Genomic DNA, 19,762 nt, shown 5'->3' with positions numbered 1-19,762 from the left:
AGAAGCGTGCCAAAAATTGGAAGCTCCAAGACTTGGATTTTTCAAGGCTGAAGGTGAATTTCAGCTAAATTCAAGTGGAGGACTAGCTAGCCATTGAATTTGGGGTATTTCCATTGTCTATGAAGTGGGTGAAGGCCAATTACGTGCCCAAATCAAGGGGCAAATCAGATTGAGAACTTGCTGGTCAGTTTGGACAGCAAAGGGAGTTTGGATTGCGAAGGGGATTGAGAAAATCCCATTGTAAATCAACTTTTTCTTCAATAAAGCTAAAGAAATACCAAAAGGGGCGCCAAATTTGGGGCCAATCGGGTGTGCATTGTCCAAGATCAATAGGTGAATTTGTATTTTCAGATTTGCATTGATTGTTTGATATTGTAATTAAGTTGTAATCAAGGATTTACCACCCATCCACGAAAGTAAGGCTAGTTTCACTCCATGAGAGTATGAACTCTTTATATGTTTTCCGAAAACACAGTCATCACAAAAGTCAAGCTTTGAGTTTTTCACATCAACTCTTCCAAGTGAAAAAAGCGCACGTAAACCCTTTTGGCTCATGTATCCAAGACACTTGTGACATAACTCCATGTCTGACTGCACTTCTACAACTACAACAAACTTTTCAAGAAGTGCCTTGCAGTGAAGATAATATAGAGTTTCCTTTTTACCGCCTCCAGTGACTAGCATAGATTCTTTTTGTATCTTCCACATTCCACCACCAAAGGTAGTGAAGTAACCCCTACTATCTAACTACCCAACAGAAAGCAAGCTCTTCTTAATGTCAGGTACATACCTAGCATCATGAAGAATCAATTCCTGGCCATTTTCAAGAGCCAAGTATATGGTGCCTACTCCTTCAATATCACATGCATGGTTATTTCCTAGGTAAACTTTTCCAAGGTTACTTGTTGCATAAGAAAAACACTCCAAAGATAGACTTACATGAAATAAAGCACTATTGTCAACAATACATAATTGTGAAAAACCATCATGAGCAAACAAGGCATCTATCACATCCATTTTAGTGATATACATGTCTTCCACTGTCATAGCATGTGGATCTAAAGATGCAACCAGCAAATTAGCATCTTTATTTTCTTCTATCTTGTCAATAACAACATTAGATACCATATTTGCCTTCTCTGTTTCTTTAGAGGTACAACTGCCATCCTTCTCATTCTTTTTGCCTTTTGCATTAGCCAGCTTCTTGCATTCTTGCTCCTTTTTAGAGTACCCGCAATTGGTCTTTTTATGCCCTTTGCGTCCACACTGATAGCAAATGACATCTTATTGTTTTTCCTTGCTTTTGCTGCGATTTTTGTGCTTATTTGCAATATTTGACCTCTCTTCAATTCATCCTCTTACATTGTAGGCCGATCCATTGTTTTCCCCACTTGCCTTGTGTCTAATCTCCTCGTTCAGAATAGAACCACACACACCACCAAATGTTAAGTTGGGATTGTTGCTCAATGACACAACCAATGCTTCCCATGAATCTGGCAAAGTCATGAGCAAGAAGATAGCCCTCAGCTTAGGATTAAAAGCCGGCAAGTTTGCATCCTATAACTAACTCAAAATACCAGTGAAAGCATTTAAATACTCTGAGGTGGACTTAGACTCATCAAGCTTCAAGTTAACCAACTTTCGCATGAGATATACCTGATTGACAAGAGTCATATTCTCATACGTAGCCTTGAGTTTCTCCCAAACTGCATAAGCAGTGGTGAGTCCCTTGATATTTATCAAGATATCATCATTGACTGCCATTTTGATGTAAGTAATGACTTTCTTATTTATTTTAGCCCAATCCTCATCTAACAAAGCAGCAAGCTTATGTTCTACCAAAGCATCCTCACAATCCTTTTTTAAAAAATACCCTAGATATGATATTTCCAAAGATCAAAGCCATTGCCATCAAATTTACGAATCTCAAAAAGATTCTTTGTGTCAGATGTAGATGCATTGCCAACCATCTTCAACAATAAAAAACAGTAGTAAAATGCTGAATACTTTCAGCCAATAGCAAGGTTGCTGAATATAACCGGAGTGCTCGGGAAAGGAGATAACTTGATCGGACATGTAAGTAGGCTCACTACACCCGTAGAGATGGATGGCACGTCGACTATGTGAGAGGTAGCCATTAGTGCTCGGCTTGGAACGCTTGAAGCAATAAGGGGTTCGTGGGTCTTGGCAGCTGATCGCCACTACATTTTGCACCTTGAACGGCACTGCACAGACCACCTAGGACATCAGTAGAGAATCCAAATCTAGCTGTGTAGTAGGGGACTCATAGAAACAGGGAACGCCCGTTCCGGCGCATAGGAACGGATTAACGCGTTCCGGGAGGTACGAGCCCAGGAAACGCTGGCGAAACGTTCCAGCCCGTTCCCTGGCCCGTTCCAGCCCGTTCCGTCCCGTTCCCTGGCCGTTCCCTGTTTGGAACGGCCGTTCCAGCCCAGCCATGTAAATTTTTAATTTTAAAAAAAAAGTCCTGTTGACGTTTCGCTCCCGCCTCCCGCTGTCGCCTGTCGCCTGCGTCTGTCCCCTCCGCCTGTCGCGTGCGCCTGTCGCGTGCGCCTGTCGCGTGTCCCCTGCTTCTGTCGCCTGCGCCTGCGTCTGGACCCTTTCCGCTGCGCCTGTCGCGTGCGCCTAGGCCCTTCCCCTGTTCCCTGCGCCTGCGCCTGTCCCCTGCGCCTGCGCCTGCCCCGCCTGCTCGTGCTCCTCCGCCTGCTCCGTGCACCTGCCCCGCCTGCTCCTGCTCCTACTCCTCCGCCTGCTCCGTGCACCTGCCCCGCCTGCTCCTGCTCCTCCGCCTGCAGGCTGCTCGGCTTTGACTCTCCCACCTGCCTCTGAGTCTCCCGCCTACGTCGCATGCGGCACACGGTACACTTTGGACCTTGGTTGAAATTTTTGTAATTTCATTGAACTTTGACACATGGATGTTGAAATGTTGGCTGCAAATTTCTGTAATTACTAATTTCATTGAAGTTTACAGTTTACTGATTATTTGTCACTTCTATATAGATGGCAGCATTGACATCTATGGGATCTTCATCATCCTCAGCAGGTACTTCGTCAACAACTGGACGAAGTCGAAGCACTACTTGGTCATGGTGGGATGAGGTAGATGCAGGGGTGCCATTGAGAGGTGGAGGGGCTCGCCCTTGGAAATGCAAACTTTGCCCTTATGCTCGCACTAGTGGGGCTGATAAAGTGAGAGCCCATCTTCTACATGAGGAGGGGAAAGAGGTGCGTTTTTGCACCAATGTATCAATTGAGAAAAGACAGGAGTTACTTGACCGCATAGCCACTTCTATGGGGAATTCACATGCCAGGAGGACGCCAAATATAGCAGTGGATCCAACAACGTGGACTCCAAGGCCAGCAGGGCATGGTGCTTTATGCAGAAGACCACCAAGATTAGTGGCTACGCAGCCTTCTCGTGGGCCATCAATGGCAACAGGTCGTGGTGTTAAACAGAGTTCATTGCACACTTCATGGGAACCAAAGAAAAAAGAGGAAACAGATGCAGCAGTGGCACGCTTTTTTTACCATGACCATATTACATTCAAATCAGCCAGGTCACCTTATTTTTTAAATATGGTGACAAAGATTGCAGAGTATGGACCCACATATAAGCCCCCTTCATCAGAAACTATCAGGACTACATTGCTTCAAAAGGAGAAAGTGGCCATAGAGATTGCAACAGCAAATATTCGCAATCAATGGGCAAGAAATGGAGTGACATTGATGGCAGATGGATGGAGTGACACATGCCATAGGTCCATACATGGTGTTGTTGCATATTCTCGTGGAGATGTATACTTCATTGGTAGTCATGATGCTTCAGAGACTGGAAAGAGTGCAGATGTATTGGCATCCGAGTGGTGCGAGGCAGTGCAGGCTGTTGGGGCAGAAAATGTAGTGCAGTTTGTGGCAGATGGTGAACCTACAAATAGGGCAGCAGGAAACATTTTAATGGCAATGTATCCACATATCACCTTTAGTCCATGCATGGCGCATTGCTTGAATAACTTGTTGAAGGATATTGGAGACTTGCCATGGATTGCATCTCTTGTTGCGAAAGGCAACAAGATTATCACTTTTATATGTAATCATCAGTACTTGCATGCTGAGTTTCGCAAGAGAAGTGACAAAGAACTTCTTAAATACTCGGATACACGATTTGCATATAACTTTCTTATGCTTGGTCGATTGCACTATTGCAAAGGTGCAATTCGGGAGCTATTTGCTAGTGATGAGTATGAAAATTGGAATGGGGCTGCCACTGCCACTGCTGTGTTATGTAATGCATATGTTTCTGATAGAGATTTTTGGGATGAGGTTAATCGCACCAACCAAATGGTTGATCCTATTATGCACATGTTGAGGCTTGCAGATGGCATGGATCCATGCATTGGGAAGATCTATGAAGGTATGGATCGCATGATTGAGAGGTTGGAGAGTTTGGAACCAAATGCAGATAGGTATGAGCAGATCAAGGAGTTATGCATCAGTAGATGGAATGAGTATGACTCTCCTATGCATGCTGTAGCATATGTGCTTGATCCTGAGTTTCAAGGAAAGATGCAAGAAAGAGACCTTGAGGTGGTCAAGGCTTGGAACACATTGCTTGCAAGGCTTTATCCCAGCCGTGAAATGCAACGCAAAATTAAAAATCAGCTCTCTGTATATCGGCAAACATTAGGGATGTTTGGTACAGAGGATGCACTAGAGGACAGGATAAATATTGGGGCTGCTTTATGGTGGGAGGACTACGGGGCAGAAGCTCCAGAGTTGCAGAGTTTGGCTATTCGTATTCTTAGCCAAACAATTAGCTCTTCTTGTTTAGAGCAACTATGGAGCTCAATCAATCACATTCACTCAAAGAAGAGAAATCGTCTTGGTACAATGAAGACGAATGACCTAGTTTATGTAAGCTCCAATCTTCGCTTGCTAGCTCGTACATCAGTTGCAAAGGCTGATTCTTTTATATGTTGGGAAAAAGATGACGATGATGATGATGGTGATGATGATGGGCAGGATGTTGTTCAACAGGATGAGCATTCAGGCACAGTGGAGCCATCTTCCATGAATCAGAGCACTTAGTAGCTAGCCTTTTGGAACTTGGAAATTGGAGCTCTTGTAACTTGGATCTTTACTATTTAGGCTTTAAAGTTTAGTGCATATTTTGTGTTTTTGCAATGCACACTTGTTGCCAGTTGGACTTATGCAACATTGTTGATTAGAATGTTGAATTATGAATGCGACAATCCATTGCTAGTTACAATGTTTTGAATCTTTATTATTGTTGAAACTTGATTATTATGTCTCTAGAGTTTAATTTCATGAATTATGGTTGATATGATCTCTCTCTCTAGATTCTAAGACAAGTGTTGACTCTCTCTCTCTCTCTCTCTCTCTCTCTCTCTCTCTCTCTCTCTCTCTCTCTCTCTCTCTATATATATATATATATATATACACACCGTTCCCGTTCCCTCACTTTGGACGTTCCCCCCGTTCCAGGGGGTCCCGTTCCCGTTCCCGTTCCCCGTTCCTGGTAACTATGAGGGGACTACTTGTACTTCCAAAATTGTTCAAGAAGCAAATATTTTGCTGCAATTTCAGTCCCAAGAGCTGGTTACAACATGTACATGAACCAAATCTAATACGTATGCATGAATGACAACTCCCACTTCAATAATACATCACCTGGCAGCTGATCGCCACTACATTTTGCACCTTGAACGGCACTGCACAGACCACCTAGGACATCAGTAGAGAATCCAAATCTAGCTGTGTAGTAGGGGACTACTTGTACTTCCAAAATTGTTCAAGAAGCAGATATTTTGCTGCAATTTCAGTCCCAAGAGCTGGTTACAACATGTACATGAACCAAATCTAATACGTATGCATGAATGACAACTCCCACTTCAATAATACATCACCGCTGTATGTATCACTATTTCACTGTATAATGAGCATTCAGCAATACATGTACCACGAGAAGCTGCCCTTTTACAACATTTAATACATCCCAAGTCCAAATTTCTCCCACTCAGCAATGAATCTGCTGTAATTTCATTGTCAAAGCACAAATCGGCTCAAAATGCATCAACGATGCAAAAAGCCCCATTTTTGCAATAGATCTACCCCAACTGCATTAATACATCATCAGGAGTGTCAAATATGGGAAAATGTTGCAGAAATTTCACAAATTCTGCTAAACATCCAAACTTTGGGGTTCAAATATGCACAAATTACAGTGAAATTCGCTCAACTAAGCAAAATTTCACTTGTATAAGAAAAGCCCCAAATTTTTGAAGCAAATGCATACAATGTCTGCAAATTCTGGGTCAAATGTCACTGTTCCACATAAACAGTATCAAATATGGGAAAAGCCCCAAATTTTCTGGTATAATTCTGCACAAATCTGAGCATTATGCTTACACACACGAACCCCCATCAGTGAGCAAGGGGCTTGGTTGCAAGAAAATAATTAGAAATTGTCAAAAAAAAAAGCTGAAAAATGTCGAAAGGCCCAACCGTTGACCTGTCGACTGCCTACGGTGCCACCTGTTGATCTATCGACTACCTACTTGTTGTCGCTGGCCTGTTCATGCCGCTGACTAGCATGTTTACGCCATCGACTGGCCATGCCTGTTCACGCTTGTCATCGCTGGCCTATTCATGCCATCTACTTGCCATGCCTACCTATCGCCTACAAAATGAATGAAATTGTACTGTCTCCTAGCATGAAATACAGGATTCCACACCAAAGCAATACAACTCTCATTGTTGCAATGATGTGTAGTAGGACCTATTGAGGACAACCAAACTCTCCTAACAACCTCCGAAGCCACATTGTCTCACATGTGGTAGAAGACGCTACTCTATATTCCACCTTTGTAGATGATAGGGCAACTATGGGCTGCTTCTTGCTACTCCAAGAGATACCACCTACACCCAAAGTGAAGCAGTAACCGCTTGTCATCAACATCTCCAACCCCGTCTATATCCGTCCAACCCTATAGAATAAAGGCTAAATATCCTATACCTATTGGATAATAAATACCTAGGTCAAGGGCCCCCCTCAAGAACTGCAAAATCCGCATAGCAACATTCCAATGAACCAGCTTGGATTCATTCATGAAGTTTGCAAGCAAACCTATAGGAAAATACACATCAATCCAAGTATTAAGAAGCCATATCAACGACCCAATCAACTACTTGTAGCGGGTCATCTGCCGCCAGTGAATCCGCATCCGCCCTAGCCTTCTAGTTTGTATCCATGAGATTAGAAATAGTCTTACACCCCTCCATCTCAAAAGTAGTCAAAAGCTCTTGCATATACCGTTGTTGGGAAATGAATAGTCTACACAAAAGAGAGGGAAAGCCCCTTTGACTCCGAAAGTGCAGCCTCCTAGGCTTCCTTCGGTTGTCTCAAACTTATTTCAACCACAGAAGGCAATGAAAATGCAAAATCCACACCAACAGGCTGAAAATGCAGCCTTTTCTCCTTCACAAACAACAAAAACCTGCAAAAAACAGCAACTTCACTCCTTTCCCATGCTTCACCTATTCGTCTTGTTGTGTGGATACGTAGCCCTCACACTCACCCTCGAATGCTAAAAACACAAACTTTTGTTGCGTTGAAATCTCCCTTTCAGGTCTTCCCACGATCAATCAGCCCTTCAATGCTGCTCCAATACCATGTCAAAGTGCATCAAATGTAAAAGCGTATGACCGGACAAAAAGAAAATGAACACGGAGTTGGCCAGTTTTACTGGCTGACCTGGTCATTTTTATGTATTTTTTCTTGCCTATATATAGGCTGGTCAGCCTAGGTTATTCTCACTTGTTTTTCAAGTGGAGAGAGATCATCGAGCAGAGATACACTTGAAAGCTTGCTATACGTATTTGCATCCTCCATTTCAGCATTCATTCACTACAGATTTTTGTGTTCTACTGTCTCTTTCTCTCTCGCTCTTGTCTATTTTTTAGGGCACCGAAATAATTATTAGATTAATTTTCAATATTTAAAGATTAAAAAAGAATATTTAATTATGGATAATGCTGGAAAAACCATTTGGGAAGGCTGCCACTTGTCAAAAACGCCCATGCAAGATTGAAAAATGTCTTAAGAGACTACAGCCTATCTCATTGCCCAACTGCCCAAAACTACTAGAAATGACCTAGCAACTGCATGGAACTATCTAGCCTCAAGAAATGCATAACTATGCCCGAGAGTACTAACTATTACAACAATACACTGCCATTGCCCATCCAAGGGATGGCTAAATCTCTAACAAAGCTGCTGCACTTTGTGTTTGATCTCCGGACCCCTTATCTACTATGGGGAGGCCTACTCTATGAACTAGGTAACCAATTTTTTGGCAACTCGGTTTCACGTCCCTACACTAACTCATGTCTCTGCTGCCTATTCTCTCTATTCTTTTACTACTTGTGTGTGTGAGCTACGCTTGAACTATTGACCTCTTTTGATTGTTTGGGCTATCTAACCACAAGTGCCCCACATATCTCTCTCAAACCTTGTTGCTATTCTATATTCATTTCCTCCTATATCAACCCCCATGTACTAAAACTCATGATAAGCTTAAAGGACCTAGGCCCTGACTACTCTACCTGGAGTGCTATTATATAGGTATGATTTGTACAGTGATTGTGTTATATCATCTTGGATTGATGTGCTCCTAACCAACTTGGATACTCGTGTTGGATCTCACGTTCATGCACTAAAGCCACTTCACTATTGTCCTATTCTCTATATGCTTTTACTATTTGTGTGTGTGGACTGTGCTTGAACTGTTGACCTCTTCTAATTCTTTGGGCTATCTAACCACAAGAGCCCCAAGAATCTCTTGAAAACCCTTTTGCTACTCTATTCTCCTTTCCTAGTATAGCACACCCATGTACTAACACTCATGATAAGCTTAAAGGGCCTAAGTAATCTACTTCGAGTGCTATTATGACACTATGATTTGTGCAAAAAAGATTATGTTATATACCTCAGGATCAACTTTTCATCCTCGAAGATTGACGAGTTTCAAAAAGTTGTCCTCTATTGGGACTAAGATGAAGCCATAGCAAACTCAACTCTACTCCAACGTATCTTGAAGGATGTGCTACTAGCAAGCACCTCTTGTGGAACATCTCTCAAGGTGTGGACAAATTTTTGCTAGATGTACGAGGTTCTATCACCTATGCATTGTGCAAGTTCTCACTCTCAATGCTTAACTCCAAACCAACAAGTTCAAGGCCCAACCAAGTCCTTTCACTCCTTTCTTCTTCAATTGACAACCATTCAAGACCAAGTTTGCAACACGCAAGCTACCGTTCCCAATGCACATCTAGCGTGGGTGGTGCCTTACAAGTTCCTATCACGAATTGCATGGTGGGGAGCCTTGCTTGAGCTACTACACCAAACACACACCATACTTACAATAGGAAACTCACTCAAGAACACAAGAAGAGAGATGAAAGCCAAAACGTTTTCTTGTTGGTTTCTTCTTCTTCTTTCTCACATAATACAATAGATAAGATACAACATAAAGGAAAGCGGTCTACTAGGTCCAAGAGTGCATAAATGACTATACTAAATCGATTGGCACTATAACTATACTAGTTGTAGATAGGTACAACAAATTAAATATAATAAGTGATAAGTCAATGCCCATGTGAGGATCATAATGAACACTGACGTGCTAAGTGTAGACATGCAGACCCATCTAGCCAAGCAATCCATCATCGCTATCCGCACATGTTGAGCTTGCCATCTCAACACTCCCCCTCAAGCTCAACTGTATCTCTACAACTCCAAGTAAACTTAGAACTTTTCGAAGCTTCTCTGCACCCAATGCCTTTGTGAAAATGTCAGCTATCTGATCTTGTGTGCTGAGACATACCAAGTCAACGACTCCTACAAGTACCTTCTCTCTCAAAAGTGGTAATACATCTCAATGTGTTTTTTCCCAGCATGAAACACTCAGTTCCTAGCTAGCTATAAGTAGCTCATGTTGCCACATCCGCTAATAGATCTTCTATCAAACATGCTACCAACCCAATCTGCATCTATGTATCCAAACACATCTATATCCTTACCTGCCTCATTAAAAAAGTCCATAATGCAAAGTAGACTTCATATACTTTAATATGCGTCTAACTGCACCCAAATGAGGCTTTCTAGGCATCTGCATAAACTGACTATTAGGACCAATAGCATAACTCTAGTCTGACCTTGTGATAGTCATGTAAATCAAACTCCCTACTATTCTTCTAAACATAGTAGGGTCTTCTAACTCATCCCTAACATCAACACTCAACTTCATATTTTGCTCCAATGGTACTAAAAGAGGCTTACACGCTGTCATACCATACTTGGACAACATATCCAAGCCATATCGCCTTTGGGACAACCATATACCATCATCACATATGATTACCTCAATACCAAGAAAGTACCTTAACTCACCCAAATCCTTCATCTTGAACTTCTTCTTCAAATGGTCCTTGACTTCTACGATCCCACTATCATTGTCACCTATAGTAATCAAGTCATCCACATAGATGACTATGGTGACCAAACCTGCATCTCCCTTTCTCACATAAAGTGAGTGATAAGCATCAGAAACATAAAAGCCAATGTTGACAAGATACTCTCCGATCTTGTCAGGCCATGCTCTAGGTGCTTGCTTTAATCCATAGAGCATCTTTTTTAACCTAGACCTCTATGCGCGATGCTCTAAATCCTCATAACCTGTTGGCTGCTCCATGCGCACCTCTTCTTGCAATTCACCATTCAAGAAAGTATTCTTGACATCCATTTGCTACAAACTCCAACCTTTGGTTGCTGCCAAAGCAATCACACACACCTAGCAATTGCCATTCTAGCAACTGGACTAAATATCTCTTCATAATCTATGCCATATGTTTGAGCATAGCCTTTTGCAACTAGTCTATCCTTATACCTACTAATAGAACCATCTGCATTATGCTTGATTTTGTAGGCCCACTTACACTCAATAGTTTTCTTGCCCTTAGGCAATGGTACTAGATCCCAAGTCCTATTGGCCTCTAATCCAGCCATCTCCTTATCCATTGCTACATCCCAATGAGCATGACCAACAACATCCTCAAAACAAGTGGACTCAACATCCTCAACTATCTTTATCATATAAGCATCATGGTGAGCTGCATAACCTTCAAAACCAAATCTTTTAACAGGGTATCTAACCCTGCTAAACCTACGTACCACTGGATCACTCAATGAAGCCTTTACATTACTATGTACTCTCTATACACCTGGTGTCCTAACTAAAGGAATACCAAGCTCATCACCCAAACTCTCTGAACCACAGAAATCTGCATCAAATCCCAAACAACTAACAAATATATCATTACCATCTGATACTTTCTTCTTCCCTTTGTCTTTACCTACAACACTTGTACATACACCTAAAGATATAGGGATACTACTTAGTCTCTTAGACCAAGAGCTAACTGTAGATGTAGTAGCAGATGATGTTTCTAGTCCACTAAAGCTACTTGATTCTTGCTTTTCTTTCTACACAAAACATAACTATCATGATAATCATCATCATCCAATGCATCACCACTAGAGACATGATCCACTCATCTCATCAAAAATAATGTCCCTGCTCACTCTAAACTCACCTGTGATAAGATTATAGCAACAATATTATTTCTGCTCTAAAGAGTATCCAATAAAGATACATTTCTCAACCTTTCGATCAAGCTCCTTTTGTAGCTCATCTGGCACATGAACATATGCAATACAACGAAACACTTTCAAGTGGGACACATTGGGCTTCTTGCTTGTAAAGAATTCTTCAGGGATCATCCCATAAACTGCAATTGTGGGAGTTCTATTCATAATATACACACTAGTATGGATAACTTCAGACCAAAAATATTTTGATATATTCTTTTCAGTCATCAATGTCCGTACAACTTTTACAATATGTTTATTTTTTCTTTCTACAACTCCATTTTGCTCTGGGAGTCTAGGATATACCTGCAAGTAAGCTACCTTTTTATCCCGTAAGACCTCAAAAAGTCTGGGATATACCTGCAGGTAAGCTGCCTTTTTATCCCGTGAGTCTAGGATATACCTGCAGGTAAGCTGTCATTTTATCCCATGAGACCTCAAAAAGTCACTAAACTCATTAATGATGTACTCTCTCCCTCCATCTAACCTCAAGTATTTAACTCTCAAGCCTATTCTGTTTCAACAGCAGCCTTGAAAGTTTTGAGATACTCAAATACATCATTTTTTTCCTTCATGAAATATACCCACACATTTCTTGAACAATCATCAATAAATGTAATAAAATATTTGTGACCACCAAGAGATATATTCTGTGTTGGCCCCCAAACATATGTATGCACAACAAGTATATTTATACTCGCATCTCTATCATGCGAAAAAGATTGTCTTATTTGCTTACCAAACTCACATACTTCACATACTTTATGAAATTTTGTAACTCATAAAAGCACGTCATCCTGTAACCAACCCTTTGGACTGCATTAATTTCAATCTTTGCACATTTGCATGTCCAATATGTTTGTCGCATATTTCAATATTTGCAACCACTCCTTTTTCTTTAGCATACATAGCAGCATTCATAGCAAGAATTCTAGCATCTAAAGTGAACATACTGCCAACTCTACTTCCTTTTGCAACCAACCTACACATATCATTAACATCTCCCACAAAGCAACCTTTTATATTAAATTGAACCCACAACCCTTGCTCTACCATCTAATCAACAAACACTGAATTCTTTGTGATAGATGACACATGTAAAAACATCTGACAGATTCTTTATCCGATCATCATGTAAGAACAAGCGAACCTTTCTAATGTGTGAAATTGGGTAGCATGAATCATCACCATCTGCACATAACCTAGATTTTATAAATCATACATCTCTCCAAACCATTCAACATTACCGATCATATGATTAGATGTACTTGAATCAACATACAATATATCATGTATTCCCTTTCTTATAACAACATTCATCATATGCTACATAACAAATTCTCATTTCTGTATTCATTCTATCCTGAAGACGATGCATAGTTTTCTTGTTGCAATTTACCACTGCAGATACCATCCTTCTTAGCATAACAATGGGTTGCAATATGACTTGTTTTGTCACAATAATGACAAACAATGCCATAATTGCCAAAACCTCTGTTCTACCATCTACCTCTTATTTTAGAGCTTCCCTTGTCATTAAAGTTTCCATGGCCCCCTAAAACCTACATTTTACCGAGCTCTTGATTTAACATGTTTTACTAATTATCACTAGCATGTCCCATACCATGGCCTCTTGAAGAGGATTTACCATATCCCCTTTTTGAACTTGAGTAAAATGCTTGGACATGTTTATCACTTCTTTCAAATAATTCACCCTACATGTTGATCTCTTCAGTGATCATAAGAGAAACCAACTCATCAAAATCTAAAAATGACTTTTGTATATACATAGAAGGAACAAAAGATTTCCAAGCCTTTTCATTGTTTAAAACCATCTAAAGTAGATGATACTAAATCATCATCATCAAGCATTGCATCAATCGTTGCCATAGCATCTGCAATGCTCCTTACCTTCAAACCATACTCATTGTCATATTTTTCCTTTCTTCAAAGTATTCTGCTCTTGCTTAAGCTGAATCTTCAATGCCTTTATATTCACAAATAACATATTTTTAAATGTAGTCCATGCTACATATGAACTTTTCCCATTTCTGATATGCCCCAGGATAGTATTATCAATGATTGCAAATAGCCAATACATTATCTTTTTGTCCTTCGCATTCTATCTTGCCATGCCTTTAATTCATCTGCAGTCATAGGATCACTCAACTCTAGCTCCTTTTCTTCACCTAAAACGAACTCATAAAGGCCTTTTCCAATAAGGAAATTTGTCGCACAGAACTTCCATGATGGACAGTTGTCCTTGTCCAACTTCTCAATGATGAGGTTTCCATTGTTCTCTTCTATTATTACAAAATTGATACAAAACAGTAAGCATGTCTTCTGCAACCTTTCACAAGTGCACAGTAATACACCAAGTAGTCTTCTTCACCAACTAATCAACAATACATGTAATCGGCAACCTGGTTACAAATAAAACTTGTGTTTGCTTCTTGGCAAATACCTTAGAACTTACAAATTCAAAATTTCTAACTTGTACACCAACTTTCGATCAATACAACCGAAATCGCAATATGCTCGAAAATTGTTATCCGTAACCTTGCCGATCTAAAACAAGACCCAAAACGGCCTCGCATAGGCAAAGAAGCAACGAGTAAGCCCAGAAGGGCTTATTTGCAGAATATACGATGCTTTGCACACACACCAAATCTCACAATAATCTGATATTTTCACTCTACCTTGCTTCCAGTGCTGCCATAGGTACTATCCAACAAAAATAGTACAAGAATGGGAGAGCTTCTTGCACATTGCTTACTTGCTCGAATCCTTGTTTCTTCTCCTTCACTTCAACCTTTGAAACCAACCTTTCTCATTGGTGTCACTTTGATACCATGTCACGAATCGCATGGTGGGGGGGAACTTGCTTGAGTTGCTACGCCAAATATACACCATGCACATAAAAGGAAGCTCACTCAAGAACACAAGAAGAGAAATGAAGAATAAAACGTTTCCTTGTTGGTTTCTTCTTCTTCTTTCTTACGTAATACAATGTACACAAAGTATAGATACGATGCAACATAAAGAAAAGTAGCCTACTAAGTCAAACAATGCATAACTAACAATACTAATCGATTGGCGCTATAACTATGCCAGCTGTGGGCAGGTGCAACAAACTAAATATAATAAGTGATAAGTCAGTGGCCATGTGAGGATCATAATGACCACCGACGTGCTAAGTGTAGACATGCGGATCCATCTAGCTAGGCAACCCATCATCCCTGTCCGCACATGTTGAGCTTGCTATCTCAACAGTTCCCTCCCCAGTTTGATGGTGTGGGCAACGCCTTGACAACTCAAATTTCATCAAATCCAATCAACTTTCATTATATGATGTCTATGTTATTGGAGCATGAGTTTGCAATAAAGTCACAAGGGAGACTACTAGCTCAAACTAGCGGTCCACGCGTACAAACTTATACAGCTACAAAGAGGGGTAACAAGAAGAAGTAGGGAAAGTGTTGCTTTTGTACCAAGAAGAGACATCTCCAAAAGGGTTGAAGAAAGCTAGTAGCTTTGCAAAAGAAAAAGGGAAAGAAGGGCAAGGACAACTCCAAATCTTCATCATCCTCAAACTCCAATTTCAATCATAGCTAAGGCCATAATAACCCAAGAATCTATCTTCTAGCCCTAGTGACTTTATCATCCCTCCTAGAGTTCTCGACTTGGCGAGAGTCTATGAGAGGGTGGTCATGGTGGGGCTTGCTAGACTCATCCATATCTAGATGTTGTGGACATGAACATGGCTTTCTACATGCATGGATGAAGTCTAGTAATTCGAATCCTAAAGCTAGTGTGCTTCCGTCCATGATCAGATGGTTTGACAACAAGCTAGTGATTACTCCTAGTCTATTTACACATGGGGGACCCCTTTGGTTGGATGGCTAAAGGTAGGGAATCCGTGGTCATGGCATGCTTTCTATGGAGCTATTAGACAAGTGACAAGTATGATCAACATCAATATCATTATCTTTCCAAGGTACTTTTAGCAATGGCTTAATCACCCATGGCTTGAGTATCCATGGTCCTCTTTGCTTTTTATTATCATATAAAGTATAATGTTACACGTTTTTCTAGCAAATCTTTTGCTATAATATGGGACATGGTGGGGATTCGTAAGGACTAATATGCCTATATTCATTGTGATTTTAAGGTAACCATCACTCACGAGTCAATGTGTTCTCTAGGGTGGCACCCTAGCTATCCACATATGCACACTCCACTTCATATCATCTCACATCCATTGTATCCTTCTGTCAGGTTTTCTTTCTTCTTCTTTTTTTCTTTTGGTGGTGGTGGTGTGGGGGGGGGGGGGAGGGCGCACTACTAGTCACTATGTTAGTACCATGGTGGTATTGTATTGTTCATTCCATGCTTCTATTTATGGAATCCATTGCACGTTCATTCTAAGTTCTTATGTTCATCTCTCACTATTCATTGTGTCATTGTTTATTCAGTCTTTTCACGATTCCGTTCATTTGTACATTCTCACATTCTACAAGTAATTTGCACATCCTCACAGTCAGCAAGTAATTTGCACATTCTCACACCCACTAAGTACTTCCACGTGATTGTGATTAGATTAAAAACTATGACAAAACCTCAATGTTTCTAATTGCACAAGCAATTGACAAGATCTCAATAAGTTTGAGCATCCCTATCTATACCAAGCCCTCATGATCGTTGTATTCAATACTTATAACAAGGTTCTCCTTCTCCTTCCATATCCTTCGTTCTCATTGTCTCGTTCACTCTTACAAGTCACTCTATATTATTAGCTCAGCCATTTCTGCAAACCACCACTTACAACCTAGATGGGCAATTCTATTCTATTTTGTCTCCGTGAAGGAGTTGCAAGTGAAGGCACTAAAGGGTCCCAAATTTTTCAGCATTCACAACTACCAAGGCATCAAGCAATATAAGAACACTCTCCAGGGGGTTCAAAAGCATCAGCGGCAATACATCCGAATAGAGGCCCATTTTTAAAAACTTACCCCACAATGCTATAGACCCAAGTTGAAACAAGATATAAACTAGTGTGATGCATCTTTCGAACAATCCTTTTACAACCCAAAATGAAACAACGCGTAAACCAGTGTGTGATGCAATGTGCACCATGCCAAAACGTTGAGTAATACATATGGAAGACCTAACAGCAGACCTGCCTTGCCAGGATGTAACCATAAAGTCTGTGGTAGGATAACACAAGAGTAGACACTTCTAGGAATACCATAATGGCCTTTCTAGACAGATTGAGCTGGTACATTTGACTCTTTGTATGGTGGATTTAGATACAGCAAAGGTAGGTTACCTTCTTATCACAGACGTATTCAACTTGCAAAGATTGTGAAGTGCTAGTAGTCAACATGATTTGACTCTGCAATACTACTAATAAGCATCCACAATTCTGATTATTTTAGATCAAAATGACATTTAACCCCATCTCAACAATTGCTCCAGTCCTATCCATCAAAATAACAAAGCCAAACAAAGCATCTGGTCGTGTTTCCCCCTTTGCATAGGAGGCTTTTCATGCCAAATGAAATTTTGCAGAAGCAACAAACACCATGACTTCGCATTCACAATGGTCAACTTTCAAAATTGATCAGTCCACTGCTAGAAAGCTTGTTGGCTGGCAATATATTTTCACAGATTTAGCAATACATCGGATTCAGATGGCCTAAACTAGCATTTTGCAATTTCCCCCCGGTTGCAAACTCCTCACCGGCCTTGCTGGATCGATATAAAGCATTCGATCGTGCAGCATGTCCTTAATCTATAACTGGAAAATCGATTGGAAACAATTGAAACAGTATTGTGCATTGAAAATTTAGAGTAGGATTGAATGACTTTCTGGTATGCTATCAAACTAGAGGTATCTTACTACCTGAAAGAGTAGGATGAATACGGAGAAGATCCGCAGAAGGGAAGCTCGATTGGAAGAGGAGACCTGGGCACACGATGTGAGACTGGCGCTGTGGATGCTATCCATTTAGGCGTACATAGAAATGTCGTTGAGCAAGCCGGCGGCCCTGCGATCTTCTGCTTGGAAAAGGTAGAACAAGGAGCTATGGCTGTGGATGCCATACCGCAACCTGTAGGTTTCGACCAAAAGGGAAGACGAGGATGTATGGAAGGGGCGAATCCGTTTACGGTGGGCGTGTGAATGAGAGGTACTGACGATGGTCAAATACGAGAGAGAGAGAGAGAGAGAGAGAGATTAAATATTCATTCTAATACTCTGAGAGAAAGAGAGTGTGTGTGTGTGTGTCTTCTGGCTCTGGTCCCACCTCTCAAAGTTGAATTCCACGCTGGACAATTGAGGGCCGTTACACACTCGATAGGGGCCGCCCGGTGTAGGGTAAATTGGCCAATCGGAACGGTCAAAATGTAAAAAAGGGTGCCCCCCATTACACATTGGGGGCACGCGGTCGCAACAGTCGCAGGGGGTATTGAATATCCCTTCGCTTTGTTTTAGCATTCCACAAGGTGGGGGAGCTCCCTTGTCCGATCTTGTTCGCAAGTGAGGTGGGCTCCTCTATCACTTGATCATTCATCCAGCAAAAAGCCCGTTGCACTTGGGGCTGTTTTTGTTGATCACTGCTCTATTGCTAATGATCGTCATTGTTTGCTGATCGTTGTTGTATAAAAATGTGAATAGAGATGCCAGGCCTGCACAGAGGACGTTCTGCAACAATCAAGGTATGCTCCTCTCTCTCTCTCTCTCTCTCTCTCTCTCTCTCTCTCTCTCTCTCTCTCTCTCTCTCTCTCTCTCTCTCTCTCTCTCTCCATAAGAGAGCAATGCATCATGCATCATCAATGGAATGTAACCTGCAAATGGAACTCGTCAATTTCTTTAATATTTTCCACATTCTCAATAGCAACGAGGCCACGAGTGCTCTAGATGATCATGTGTTTGTTGGTCTTATTACTTTTCTTTTATTGGTCCTTCCCACATGAGAACTCTCAGCTATCCATGTATTGATTAGAAAACAACCCACATAAGAGCTCTATGCTGCCAAATACCTCCCTAGTAACATCATCTATATTTTCTCATATATCATCTTCTTCATTGCTCATCATGTCTGTAACCTGTAAACTCAGAATTTCTGATTTAATTATGAGAATCATGCCATAATTGTATTTCTGGAATGATGCATCATATTCTGTGTTTTTGGAATGATGATAATCTGAATTTTTGGAGTGATTAAACATGTATTGCTTGTGCCATAATTGTGAAATATGCATCATGCATGACCTCTCTCTCTCTCTCTCTCTCTCTCTCTCTCTCTCTCTCTCTCTCTCTCTCTCTCTCTCTCTCTCTCTCTCTCTCTCTCTCTCTCTCTCTCTCTCTCTCTCTCTCTCTCTCTCTCTCTCTCTCTCTCTCTCTCTCTCTCTTTGTGTGCACAAGAGAGCAATGCATTATACATCAATCTCATCAATGGAGTGTAACTTGCACATCTGAACTAATTTCTACAACCTGTAAACCTACACCATGATGCATCATTAAAAGGAGCACGATGTTTTGAATGTCTGTAACTTGTAAACTCTGAATTTCTGGTTTAATTAAACATGCACCATGATGCATCACGATAATCTTGCCATAATTGTATTTCTGGAATGATGCATCATGTTTAGAATTTCTGGAATGATGATGATTTGAATTTCTAGAACGATTAAACCTGTATTGCTCATGGCATAATCATGAACTATGCATCATGTATCAATGGTGTCTCTAGCTCTCTTTTTTCTGCACAAGAGAGCAATGCATCATGCATCATTCTTGAATGGAATGTAACTGGTCTAGGGTTTTTGGATATTGATACAATGCCACTCCATAACTTCAACATATTTGAAAGGCTTTCATGAGAATGTTGTTAGCCCATTAAGCCATGTACGATTATTTGGTGCACAAAGCTCACAATAGAACTTATTATCACTTACAGTTAATTTTGTCGGTATACATTGCCAATCACAAATAACATATTTTTGTAGGAT

The 19,762-nt window shown here is 40.9% G+C and overlaps 1 protein-coding gene across 1 annotated transcript in view; it reads right to left on the bottom strand.

Annotated features, from left to right (window-relative positions):
* The window catches only part of LOC148040057 (ACT domain-containing protein ACR12-like), a 72,488-nt gene extending 54,511 nt beyond the window's left edge, over positions 1-17,977 (bottom strand). The window contains exon 1 of the mRNA XM_087696514.1: positions 17,652-17,977. Coding sequence (XP_087552640.1) covers positions 17,652-17,851 — 200 coding nt within the window. The 5' untranslated portion in view covers positions 17,852-17,977. The remainder of the gene's footprint in view (positions 1-17,651) is intronic.
* Positions 17,978-19,762: the final 1,785 nt, after the last annotated feature.

Source organism: Lygodium microphyllum, chromosome 2 (genome assembly GCF_053477565.2).
Source record: "Lygodium microphyllum isolate KBCC chromosome 2, Lygodium_microphyllum_v1.1.10, whole genome shotgun sequence".
Lineage (NCBI taxonomy): Eukaryota > Viridiplantae > Streptophyta > Polypodiopsida > Schizaeales > Lygodiaceae > Lygodium > Lygodium microphyllum.
Note: the sequence above shows the minus strand (reverse complement) of the source record. Positions and strands in the feature narration are given on the sequence as shown.